The sequence below is a fragment of the Hypanus sabinus genome, unplaced genomic scaffold (assembly GCF_030144855.1).
Source record: "Hypanus sabinus isolate sHypSab1 unplaced genomic scaffold, sHypSab1.hap1 scaffold_780, whole genome shotgun sequence".
NCBI classification, from domain to species: domain Eukaryota; kingdom Metazoa; phylum Chordata; class Chondrichthyes; order Myliobatiformes; family Dasyatidae; genus Hypanus; species Hypanus sabinus.
The window spans coordinates 2804-15012 of NW_026781631.1; the positions used below are offsets into that span (position 1 = coordinate 2804).

A 12209-nucleotide genomic window follows, 5' to 3' on the forward strand; every position below is an offset into this window, starting at 1 on the left:
CAGTTTAATATGGATAAATGCGTTATTCAATTTGGTGGCAAGAACAGGAAGGCAGATTACTATCTAAATGGAGTCAAGTTAGGAAAAGGGGAAGTACAAAGAGATCTATGTGTTCTTGTACATCAGTCCGTGAAAGCGAGCATGCAGGTACAGCAGGCAGTAAAGAAAGCTAATGGCATGCTCGCTTTTATAACAAGAGGAATTGAGTATAGGAGTAAAGAGGTCCTTCTGCAGCTGTACAGGGCCCTGGTGAGACCCCACCAGGAATATTGTGTGCAGTTTTGGTCTCCAAATTTGAGGAAGGACATTCTTGCTATTGAGCGTACGTTCACAAGGTTAATTTCCGGAATGGTGAAACTGTCATATGTTGAAAGATTGGAGTGACTGGGCTTGTATACTCTGGAATTTAGAAGAATAAGAGGGGATCTGATTGAAACAGATAAGATTATTAAGGGATTGGACACACTGGAGGCAAGAAGCATGTTCCCGCTGATGGGTGAGTCCAGAACTAGAGGCCACAGTTTAAGAATAAGGGGTAGGCCATATAGAACAGAGATGCGGAAAAACTTTTTCACCCAGAGTGTGGTGGATTTGTGGAATGCTCTACCCGGACTCTGCCAGTCCGAGCTCTCTCAGCCTGGAGCTGAGACGCTACTGTGTCAGTGAGAGGAGCTCCGACCCACTGTTGCAGTGCACAGGGTGCGGGGGGCAGCAGAAACCTCAAATAAAACTCGAGTCCGGCACCAAGACAGGAAGGTACAGCGGTTTATTGATTCCATTATGACAAATGTAAATGAAACAATGTGTGAGCTGCTGACGTGCGGGAATAAATAAGCTGCTCCCGACTCACTCACAGTCACACACAATTAACTGACCGGCGACAAGGAGTGACCGGTTGAATAATCAGTCCCGTTTCTCACCGTCACTCTGCATCGGGGAACCGATGATTATAAAATCACACTTCTGGGCCGTGTCCGGGATCGCTACAGATCCAGGGTCACTGCCGAGGGATTTGTCCATTTAACATCATTATATCGGCCAGGCTGCCGAATGCACCGTCCTCATCAAAGGGGGCAAAAGGATTCTCTCCCGGGATCATACCCCCCACCCCGGGACACCAGTGTCCCAGACTGAGCCCCGGACCCCGGGCTCTTCCTGTCCGGGTAATTCCCCGGGGAGTCACGTCGGTGTCTCGTACACGCACTTCCGGCGGAAGCTGTCCCGCCGGACAACAGGCGGAAACACGTCACTGCGGGACCGCTCCGATCGACGCACGCAGCGCGAGGCCCGAGCCGGGTCCGTTAAAACCGTTGGGAATCAGCCCCGGCGCGCGGCCGTTAAAGGTAAGGGCGGGAGTTAAAGGGGAGGGCGGGGAGTCGGCCAAATGTCCCCATCCCGCGGGCGGGGATGTTCACACATTCAGAGGTTCACAGATCCGCCATCAGTCCGGGTCTGGGTTCCAGGTAAGATAAAGGTTAAAGGAATCGGCCAAATGTCCACAGATCCACTCTCAGTCCGGGTCTGGGTTCCTGTAGAGATCTCAGTTCCTTCTCCCCGGTCTCACTGAACCGATTCCCCACCAGCCTGAAACAGATGGGAGAATAAAGATGAAATAAACAGATCACACAACAGTGTCAGTAACAGGGGACCGGGGTTAATGTTTCAACAACTCTCACAGACAAATATCACCAGAAAACCTGCGGATCCGCTGATATTTTATCACATTGAACATTAACACAAACACTCACCAGATCCGCTCCAGACTCGGGAGGGTCAGTATGAGGCGGCGGAGAGCGGGGACAGATCCGTCTGTCAGAGAGTTTGATCTCAGGTCCAGCTCCGTCAGTGATGGTTTTGTACTGAGAGCGGAGGCGAGATCCTCGGCACCAGAATCTGTGAGACCGACACGGTTCAGCCTGGAGATGAGAGAGACTGAGAGTGAAGGACACAGAGAGACAGGAGACGGTACAAATCCCCAGTGTTTATCAGTAACACAATTACTGATCACATTAATGTTCAGTGTTAGACACCCAGTGACTGTAAACACAATCTCCCACAGTCTGGAGATGAGAGAGAGTGAGGGTGAAGGACACAGAGAGACGGGAGACGGTACAAATCCCCAGTGTTTATCAGTAACACAATTACTGATATTTTCTTCAGCACGACTGAGCAGGTCGGCCAGTGGGAACAGCGAGAAGAGTTTAAAAGGAAGACAGATTTACAGAGTGAGCGTCAGAGGAGCGGGAGACAGAGTAGGAAGGCTTTGACTCAACGGGGATTCGGCGATAAAGGGTCGAGGCGAGGTAGGTTATCTGTTTACAATACAGACAGAGAGTATGTGTGTGAGGCTGGTTTTCTGTGCTCGGTGTCAGATGTGGGAGATCCTGGAGACTCCCAGCCTCCTGGACGGCAACATCTGCACCCGGTGTGTCGAGCTGCAGCTCCTTAGGGACCGAGTTAGGGAACTGGAGATGCAGCTCGATGACCTTCGTCTGGTCAGGGAGAGCGAGGAGGTGATAGAGAGGAGTTACAGGCAGGTGGTCACACCGGGGCCACGGGAGACCGAGGAACTGGGTCACAGTCAGGAGAGGGAAGGGCAAGAAGCAGGTACTAGTGAATACCCCAGTGGCTGTTCCCATTGACAATAAGTACTCCGGTTCGAGTACTGCTGGAGAGGGAGCAACAACAGCTGCACCTCTGGCACAGTCTGGCCCTGTGGCTCAGGAGGGTTGGGAAAGGAAGAGGATGGCAGCAGAGATAGGGGACTATAGTTAGGGGGTCAGACAGACGATTCTGTGGACACAGTAAAGCAACTCGGATGGTAGTTTGCCTACCAGTTTCCAGGGCCAGGATGTTCCTGATCACGTCCAAGATATCCTGCAGTGGGAGGGAGAACAACTGGAGGTCGTGGTACATATTGGTGCCAATAACAGAGGTAGGAAAAGGGAAGAGGTCCTGAAAGCAAAGTACAGGGTGTTCGGAAGTAATTTGAGAAGCAGGACCTCAAAGGTAGTGATCTCGGAATTACTGTCTGTCCCACATGACAGTGAGAATAAGATTAGGATGAGGTGGAGGATAAACGCGTGGCCGAGGAATTGGAGCAGGAGGCAGGGATTCAGATTTGGAGACAGTGTGAAAGGGAGGATACACAGGTGATAGAGAAGGGAGGCACTCAGTCCGATGGTTTGAGATGTGTCTATTTTAATGCAAGGAGTATGATGAATAAAATAAATGATTGTCTGTGTCTGAGTGAGTCTCTGTGGGTGGAAGTTAGGAACAGGAAGGGGTCAATAACTCTACTGGGTGTATTGTATAGACCACCCAACAGTAACACGGACATCGAGGAGCAGATAGGGAGACCGATTCTGGAAAGGAGTAACAATAACAGGGTTGTTGAAGTGGGAGATTTTAATTTCCCAACTATTGATTAGCATCTCCCTAGAGTGAGGGGTGTCGATGGGGTGGAGTTTGTGATGTGTGTTCAGGAAGGTTTCTTGAAGCAATATGTACATAAGCCTACAAGAGGAGAGGCTGTACTTGATCGGGTTTTGGGAAACGAACCTGGTCAGGTGTCAGATTTCTCAGTGGGACAGCATTTTGGAGATAGTGATCGCAATTCTATCTCTTTTACCATAGCATCTTGGAGGAAGGGGGATGGGGAAGACAGATCCCACAGCAGGAAGGGGATGGGGAAGAGAGATCCCACAGGAGGAAGGGGATCGGGAAGAGAGATCCCACAGCAGGAAGGGGGATGGGGAAGAGAGATACCACAGCAGGAAGGGGGACGGGGAGAAGAGACCCCACAGGAGGAAGGGGGACGGGGAGGAGAGATCCCACAGGAGGAAGGAGGAAGGGGACGAGATCCCACAGGAGGAAGGGGGAAGGGGACGAGAGACCCCACAGGCGGAAGGGGGTCGGGGAGGAGAGACCTCACAGGAGGAAGGGGGACGGGGAGGAGAGACCCCAAAGGAGGAAGGGGGATGGGGAGGAGAGACCCCACAGGAGGAAGGGGGACGGGGCCGAGAGACCCCACAGGAGGAAGGGGGAAGGGGCCAAGAGACCCCACAGGCGGAAGGGGGTCGGGGAGGAGAGACCCCACAGGAGGAAGGGGGACGGACAGGAGAGACCCCACAGGAGGAAGGGGGACGGGGAGGAGAGACCCCACAGGAGGAAGGGGGACGGGGAGGAGAGACCCCACAGGCGGAAGGGGGACGGGGACGAGATCCCACAGGAGGAAGGGGGACGGGGAGGAGATCCCACAGGAGGAAGGGGGACGGGGAGGGGAGATCCCACAGCAGGAAGGGGAGATCCCTCAGGAGGAACGGGGACGGGGAGGAGAGATCCCTCAGAAGGAAGGGGGACGGGGAGGAGAGATCCCACAGAAGGAAGGGGAACGGGGAGGGGAGATCCCACAGGAGTAATGGGGACGGGGAGGGGAGATCCCACAGGAGGAAGGGGGAGGGGGAAGGGAGATCCCACAGGAGGAAGGGGGACGGGGAGGAGAGATCCCACAGGATGAGGGGTGACGGGGAGGAGAGATCCCACAGGAGGAAGAGGGATGGGGAGTGGAGATCCCACAGGAGGAAGGGGGATGGGGAAGAGAGATCCCACAGGAGGAAGGGGGATGTGGAAGAAATATCCCACAGGAGGAAGGGGGATGTGGAAGAAAGATCCCACAGGAGGAAGGGGGATGTGGAAGAAAGATCCCACAGGTAGAAGAGGAATGGGTAGCAATCTCCGAGGAGGAGGATGTGAAATGTGGAAACCATAGACAGGGTGCAGAGGAGATTTACAAGGATGTTGCCTGGATTGGTGAACATGCCTTATGAGAACAGGTTGAGTGAACTCGGCCTTTTCTCTTGGAGTGACGGAGTATGAGAGGTGATTTGATAGAGGTGTACAAGATAATGAGAGGCATTGATCATGTAGGTTGTCAGAGTCTTCTCCCCAGGGTTGAAATGGCTAGCATGAGAGGGCATAGTTTTAAGAATGGGCTGCTGGAGGCGAAAACTTTAAACTCCAGGATGGTTACATGGAGCTTAGAAATATAGAGCACTATGGGTAAAACCGAGGTAATTCTAAGGTAGAAACATGTTCAGCACAGCTTTCTGGGCCGAAGGGCCTGTATTGTCCTGTATGTTTTCTATGTGTCTACTGATCACATTCATTCTCAGTGTCAGACACCCAGTGACTGTAAACACAATCTCCCACAGTCTGGTACTTACCACAGTGTCTGTATTTTACACTCCGGGTTCCTTAGAGCCGCAGACACCAGTTTCACTCCTGAATCTCCCAGTTCATTATGCCCAAGTCTAAACACAAACAGACAGATTGATAAACAAAGTGATTCAAACCGTGGGTCTGGGGGAATTTCTCTCACTCGGATATTTCAGGAAACATTAAACTGTCCAGTAAATCACTGATCGGAGTTCCCATCACTGTCAATGTCCCTCACTGCCCAGCTCCAGTGTATTTACCCAATGTCGGTAATTTCGTCTGTCGGTGTGACCCTCTAAACCCCACATATACTGTCCCATTCCCCAATGGAGAGAAAAGTGTTTCTGACCGAAATGCAGAAATGTCAATGGGACACAGCGAAATAGACCCACCTAAGCTAAAGCGATGCGGAAGAGAGATCCCACAGGAGGTAGGGGGTTGGGGAAGAGATCCCACAGGAGGAAGGGGGATGGGACAGAGAGATACCACCAGAGGAAGGGGGATGGGGATGAGAGATCCCACAGGATGAAAGTGGATGGGGGAGAGAAATCCCACAGAAGGAAGGGGAATGGGGAAGAGAGATCCCATAGGATGATGGGGCATGGGGAAGAGAGATGAGACAGGAGGAAGTGGGTGGGGAAGTGAGATCAAACAGGAGGTTGGGGGATGAGTAGGAGAGATCCCATAGGAGGAAAGGGGATGCTGAGAAGAGATCCAACAGTTGAAAGGATGGGGGAGTGGGAACAGAGAGCCCAGAGGATGAAAGGGGGATGGGAAAGCGAGATCTCACAGGAGGATTGCTACCCGTGCCACGTGCCAGTGAGGCTAGAAATAGGAAGATAATGCAGCTAAATACGTGGCTGAGGGGCTGTTGCATGAGGGAGGTGTTCATATTTCTGGACAATTGGGATTTCTTCCAGGGGAGGTGGGACCAGTTCGAATTGGACAGTTTGCACCTGAACTAGAGGGGACTAACATCCTTGTCGGTAGGTTAGCAAGTTCTGCTCCGGGGGTTTTAAACAAGGTTGCAGGGGGAGGGGAACCAGAGTGTTAGAGCAGATAGTGAGGTGGTGGAGGATAAGGGTCATGCGAGGACTGCTTGTATAGACAGATATCAATGGTTTGTATGTGATGGAAATGTTCTCAGGTGCATCTATTTCAATGCAAGGAGTATTGCAGGTAAGGCAGATGAGTTTAGATCGTGGATTGGCACGATGATATCGACATTATTGCTATTAGTAAGACTTGGTTTGCAGGAGGGGCAGGACTGGCAGCTTCATGTTCCGTGTTTCCATTGTTTCAGATGTTTCAGGGATGAAAGGGGAAGGAGTGGCATTACCAGTCAGGGAGAATATCACAGCTGTGCGTAGACGGGACAGCCCAGAGGGTTCGTCTACAGAGGCCATATGGGTGGAGCTGAGGAACGGGAAAGGTGTGACCACTCTAATAGGGTTGTATTATAGACCGCCCAGTAGTCAGAGAGAATTCGAGGAGCAAATCTGTAGAGAGGTAGCACACCAAATTAAGAAACAGAAAGTCATAATCGTAGGGGATTTTAAATTTCCACATATTGACGGGGACTCCCATTCTGAGAAAGGGTTAGATGGCGTGGAGTTTGTCAAATGTGTCAGGAAAGTTTTCTAAATCAATATATTGAGGTATCAACGAGAGAGGGTGCAGTACCTGATCTCCTATTAAGTAACCAGACAGGTCAGGTGACAGAAGTATGTGTAGGTGAACATTTTGGGTCCAATGACCATAATGTCATTAGTTTCAAGATAATTATGGATAAGGATAGGACTGGTCCGCCAATTAAGATTCTGAATTGGAGAAGGGCCAATTTTGTGGAAATGAGAGAGGATCTGGGAAGAGTGGATTGGGATAAGTTGTTTTCTGGCAAGGATGTGTTCAGTAAGTGGAACGCCTTCAAGGGTGAAATTTTGAGAGTGCAGAGTTTGCATGTTCCTGCCAGGATTAAAGGCAAAGTTAACAGGCAGAGGGAACCTTGGTTTTCAAGGGATATTGGCGATCTGCTTAAGTAGGTGTTTAGCAGCTATAGGAAACAAGGAACAAATGAGGTACTTGAAGAGTATAGAAAATGTAAGCAAATACTAAAGAAGGAAATCAGGAAGGCAAAAAGAAGACATGAGGTTGCTTTGGCAGATAATGTGAAGGTAAACCTGAAGGGTTTCTACAAGTATATTAAGAGTAAAAGGATAGTAAAGGACAAAATTGGTCCCCTAGAAGATCAGAGTGGTCGTCTCTGTGTGGAGCCTCACGAGATGGGGGAGATCTTAAACAGTTTTTTTTGCGACAGTGTTTACTCAGGAAACTGGCATAGCGGATATGGAATTAAGGGAAACAAACAGTAGTGTCATGGAACATATAGAGATTAAAGAGGAGAAGCTGCTTGCTGCCTTACAGTGAATAAAGGTAGATTAATCCCCCGGGCCTGACATGATATTTTCTCGGACCTTGAGAGAGACTTGTGTAGAAATTGCAGGGGCCTTGGCAGAAATATTTAAAATGTCCTCAGCCAGGGGTGCGGGGCCGGAGGATTGGAGGGTAGCTCATGTTGTTCCGTTGTTTGCAAAAGGCTCCAAAAGTTCACCAGGTAATTACAGACCAGTGAGCCTGACATCAGTAGTAGGTAAATTATCGGAAGGTGTTCTGAGTGATCGGATATACAAGGATTTGGACAGCCAAGGGCTGATTAAAGATAGTCAGCATGACTTTGTATGTGGTAGATCATGTTTAATGAATCCTGTAGTGTTTTTCAAGGAGGTTACCAAGAATGCATATGAAAGAAAGGCTGTGGATGTTGTCTACATTGACCTTTGTAAGGCCGTTGACAAGGTCCCACATAAGAGGTTAGTTCTAAACATCCAGTCACTAGGTATCCATGGAGAGGTTGTAAACCGGATTCGAATTGGCTGAGTGGGAGAAGACAGAGAGTGGTAGTGGATGATTGCTTCTCAGACTGGTGGCCTGTGACTAGTGGTGTGCCCCAGGGATCTGTGCTGGGACCATTGCTGTTTGTTGTCTGTATCAATGATCTAGATGATAATGTGATAAATTGGATCAGCAGGTTTGCGAATGACACTAAGATAGAGGCGTTGTGGACAGCGAGGAAGGTTTTCAAAGCTTGCAGAGGGATCTGACCCAACTGGAAGAATAGGCCAGAAAATGGCAGATGGAATTTAATGCAGACAAGTGTGAGGTGTTCCATTTTGGAAGGACAAATCAAGGTATGACATACACGATAAACAGTAGGGCACTGAAGAGTGCGGAGGAATAGAGGGAGCTGGGGGTTCTGATACATAATTCCCTGAAAGTGGCGTCACAGGTAGACAGGGTTGTAAAGAAGGCTTTTGGCATCCTGGCATTCATAAATCAAAGTACTGAGTATGGGAGTTGGAATATTATGGTGAGGTTGTATAAGACATTGGTGAGGCAAAATTTGGAGTATTGTGTGCAGTTCTGATCACCTAACTATAGGAAGGATATCAGTAAGTTCGAAAAAGTGCAGAGAAGATTTACTAGGATGTTGCCGGGTCTTCAGGAGTTGAGTTACAGGGAAAGATTGAACAGGTTACGACTTTATTCCTTGGAGTGCAGAAGAATGAGGGGAGATTTGATAGAGGTTTACAAAATTATGAGGGTACAGACAGGGTAAATGCGAATAGGCTCTTTCCACATAGATTAGGAGAGATAAATATGAGAAGACATGGCTTCAGCGTGAAAGGGGAAAGGTTTAGGGGGAGCATTAGGAGGAACTTCTTCACTCAGAGGGTGGTGAGAGTGTGGAACGAGCTGCCATCTGATGTGTAAAATGTGGACTCAAGCTTTAAGAATAAATTGGATAGATACATGGATGGGAGAGGACTGGAGGGTTATGGACTGGGTGCAGGTCAATGGGACTAGCGGAATAAGGTTTTGGTACAGACTCGAAGGACTGAATGGCTTGTTTTCTGTGCTGTAGTGTTCTATGATTTTATGATTCTATGGGGAGGAGAGTTCCCACAAGCAAAAGGGGAATGGGGATGGGGAAGCGAGATGCCACAGGAGGAAGGGAAATGGGGAAGAGAGATCCCACAGGAGGAAGGGGATGGGGAAGAGAAATCTCACAGGAGGAAGGGGGATAGGGAAGAGAAATCCATAGAAGGAAGGGGGATGGGGAAGAGAGATCCCACAGGAGGAAGAGGGATGGGGAGGAGAGATCCCACCAAAGGAAGGGGGATAGGGAAGAGAGATCTCACAGGACGGGTGGTGGGGTGTGTGGACAAGACATCCCACAGGAGGATGAGGAAAGAGTAATAGAGAGTCCACGGGAGTAATGGGGATGGGGGCGAGATTCCAAAGAATGGAAGGGAGATTGGGATGAGAAGTCCCACAGGAGGATTCCAAGGGTAAACGATAATCCTACAAGACGAGAGGACACAGAAATTTTTTGTATGTGTGTGTTGGGTCTGAACAGAGACCCAGAGTAGATGCGCCCTCGCTCTTTGCGTATCTGGAAGTGAGCAAAGTCACACACGGGGAAGGGCAGTGGGAGGACAATCTCACAATGGTATTTCTTTCCTTCTCACTGGGACAGTCTGCTGACGGTCTCTTGTCCCTCACCGGGAAGGGGGTGTGAATCTCTGACCCACCTGCTGCAGTCAGTGTCCGTCTGGGTGTCAGTAACAGTGAGAAGGAACATTGTCAATGGACGTGTAACAGGCAGCGAGAAACACGGCCATTCCTGAGATTTACTACCATTAAACCAATGGTCATTGTTAACTGATCTGATGAAGTCTCCAATATCCCTTCACAAGGAACCACAGAACCCTCCCGTCCTTGGGGAATTACTGACTGATCCCCTGGGCATTTGTCACAATTCTTCACAATCTGATTTACTACAAATTTACTAAAATTCCTTTACATTGAAACAACACAATGGAACAGTTTCACAGATCAGAGTGAGAGATAAATCAAGTTACCTCAACTCCTGGCACTTGTGCAGCCCGGGTCCCAGCCGCTGGATTCCTTCACACTGAATGTGGCAGTTCTCCAGGTCGAGCTGTTTTATTGTATCACAGAGTCCGATGACATGAGACAGGACTGCGCAGTCAATCGGGGTCAGTGTCATTCCAGTGAGTGAAAACCTTTCCACAGATCCCAGTGCAGCCTGAGCCAGTCGACGATTCTGAGACTCAAACAGGTAGTGCAATGTGTTCAGGAGGCTCCTTTTACCAGCTTCACTCTCTGTGTTTCCACTCCGGCGTTTAACCTCCTCCTTCACCCAGTCAATCACCCGGCAGGTTGTTTCATTGGGAAATGGACCCAGAAACTCCTCCAGGCCCCGAGCTGTCATTGGGTTGGAGAGACCAGCAACAAAACGGAGAAATACCTCAAATCGCCTATCCCTCACGCAATGGGCTTCAGTGAGGAGTTTCGTAATATCTCTGCCATCTGGATTCAGGAATTGTGCGACTGCAGCTACAAACTCTTGGATGGTCAGGTGTGGGAATGTGTACACCACGCTCCGGGCAGAATCCTCTCTATCCAAAAGCTCCATCAGGAACCCGGACAGGAACTGGGAAGGCTGCAGATTGTACTTGATCAAATCTCCATCTGTAAACACAATCTTCCTCTCGGACACTCCTCTGAAGGCCATCTGACCAACCCTGAGTAACACATCACGGGGGTTCTCAATCTCACGGCCGTGGTTTTTCAGGATGTTGTAAATATAGTAGGAGTACAGTTGGGTGATGGTCTTGGGAACTCGCTGCGGGTCCCTGACTCTTTGTGTGAAGAAGGGGCCCAGTGTCAGAGCGAGGATCCAGCAGTAGGAGGGGTTGTAGCTCATGGTGTACAGGATCTCGTTCTCCTTCACGTGTTTGAAAACAGCTGCCGCCACCGTCTGATCTTCAAAATGTCTGATGAAATATTCCTTCCGTTCCTCACCTGAAAATCCCAGGATTTCAGCTTCGGTACCGATCTCAGCCTTTTCCAATAAATGTAACGCAGTGGGACGGGTGGTCACCAGCACTGAACACCCTGGGAGCAGCTTGTGCTGGATTAAACTGTACACAATGTCAGACACCTTGCACTTGTATTCAGGATCTATGCATGTGTACCGAGTTTCCGTGTCTCTCCGACTGTCAGAAAAATTAATTTGGTCATTGAATTCATCCAAACCATCAAATATAAACAGCGATCCCTCTGGGTTCTTCCAGACCTCTCTCAGGATATTCCCAAAGTAAGGATACTGATCCAGAATCAGTTCCTTCAGGTTTATTCTACAGTTAATGGTGTTTAAATCCCGGAATTTGAAACTGAATACAAACTGGAACTGTTGGTATATTTTCCCCGTGGCCCAGTCGTAAACAATCTTTTGTACCATTGTTGTTTTCCCAATCCCTGGGACTCCGGCCACTGCTGAACTCCCAGATTTGGAGTTAGTTTGGGAAAAGCTGCTCTGGAACAACTGATCCATCTGAAGTTTCTCCAGCTCTCCGCAGAGATGTTTTTCTCTCCACTCCTCGTGGTCTCTGCCTCTTGCCAGTAGCTCATGTTCCACCAGTCTCCGATCTCGAACAGTAGAAATGACCGTGAGCTCAGCGTATCGATCAACCAGCTGGAAAACCTTCACCTTCTCCCTCATCAGGATCGTGTTCACTCTCAGTGTTTCAGTTTGTGCCCGCAGAGTCTCCTTGTGTTTCTGTTGAGCATCTTCCATGGGAACAGATAGTGGACAAACAGTTAGATGCCTCAGCTCAGAACTCAGTATTTAAGCACACAAGAGTTAGCTCAGAGCTGTTGCATTAATTGGATTTGTCAATGGTTGTTCGTACAGTAAAGTAAATTTGATTAACAGACCTCTGACAGGACAGAGAGGCCTGTTCCAGATAAACACCAGATCATCACATTTCCACATTAACTGTGCTGTGAAGATGAGTATTTTGCTGGCAGTTTACTGACCCCCAACTGTCCCGTACTGGACAACA

The 12209-nt window shown here is 49.3% G+C and overlaps 1 protein-coding gene across 1 annotated transcript; it reads right to left on the bottom strand.

Moving 5' to 3' along the window:
• Positions 1-757: 757 nt before the first annotated feature.
• On the bottom strand, positions 758-11941 carry LOC132390129 (NACHT, LRR and PYD domains-containing protein 3-like). The gene is made up of 4 exons (XM_059962724.1): positions 10200-11941; positions 5226-5312; positions 1749-1916; positions 758-1584 (listed from the first exon to the last, which is right to left on the bottom strand). Exons 1-4 carry the CDS (start codon positions 11939-11941, stop codon positions 1476-1478), a joined length of 2106 nt encoding a protein of 701 aa, XP_059818707.1. The 3' UTR covers positions 758-1475.
• Between the last annotated feature and the right edge of the window lie 268 nt (positions 11942-12209).

What these genes read in the sequence shown, in the direction of transcription:
- LOC132390129 (XM_059962724.1), bottom strand. Translation starts at nt 11,941, where the DNA reads ATGGAAGATGCTCAACAGAAACACAAGGAGACTCTGCGGGCACAAACT. An exon ending in TGTAAAATACAGACACTGTG is followed by an intron (nt 1,917 to 5,225) that starts GTAAGTACCAGA and finishes TCTCATCTCCAG; the next exon opens with GCTGAACCGTGTCGGTCTCA. An exon ending in CCGAGTCTGGAGCGGATCTG is followed by an intron (nt 1,585 to 1,748) that starts GTGAGTGTTTGT and finishes CATCTGTTTCAG; the next exon opens with GCTGGTGGGGAATCGGTTCA.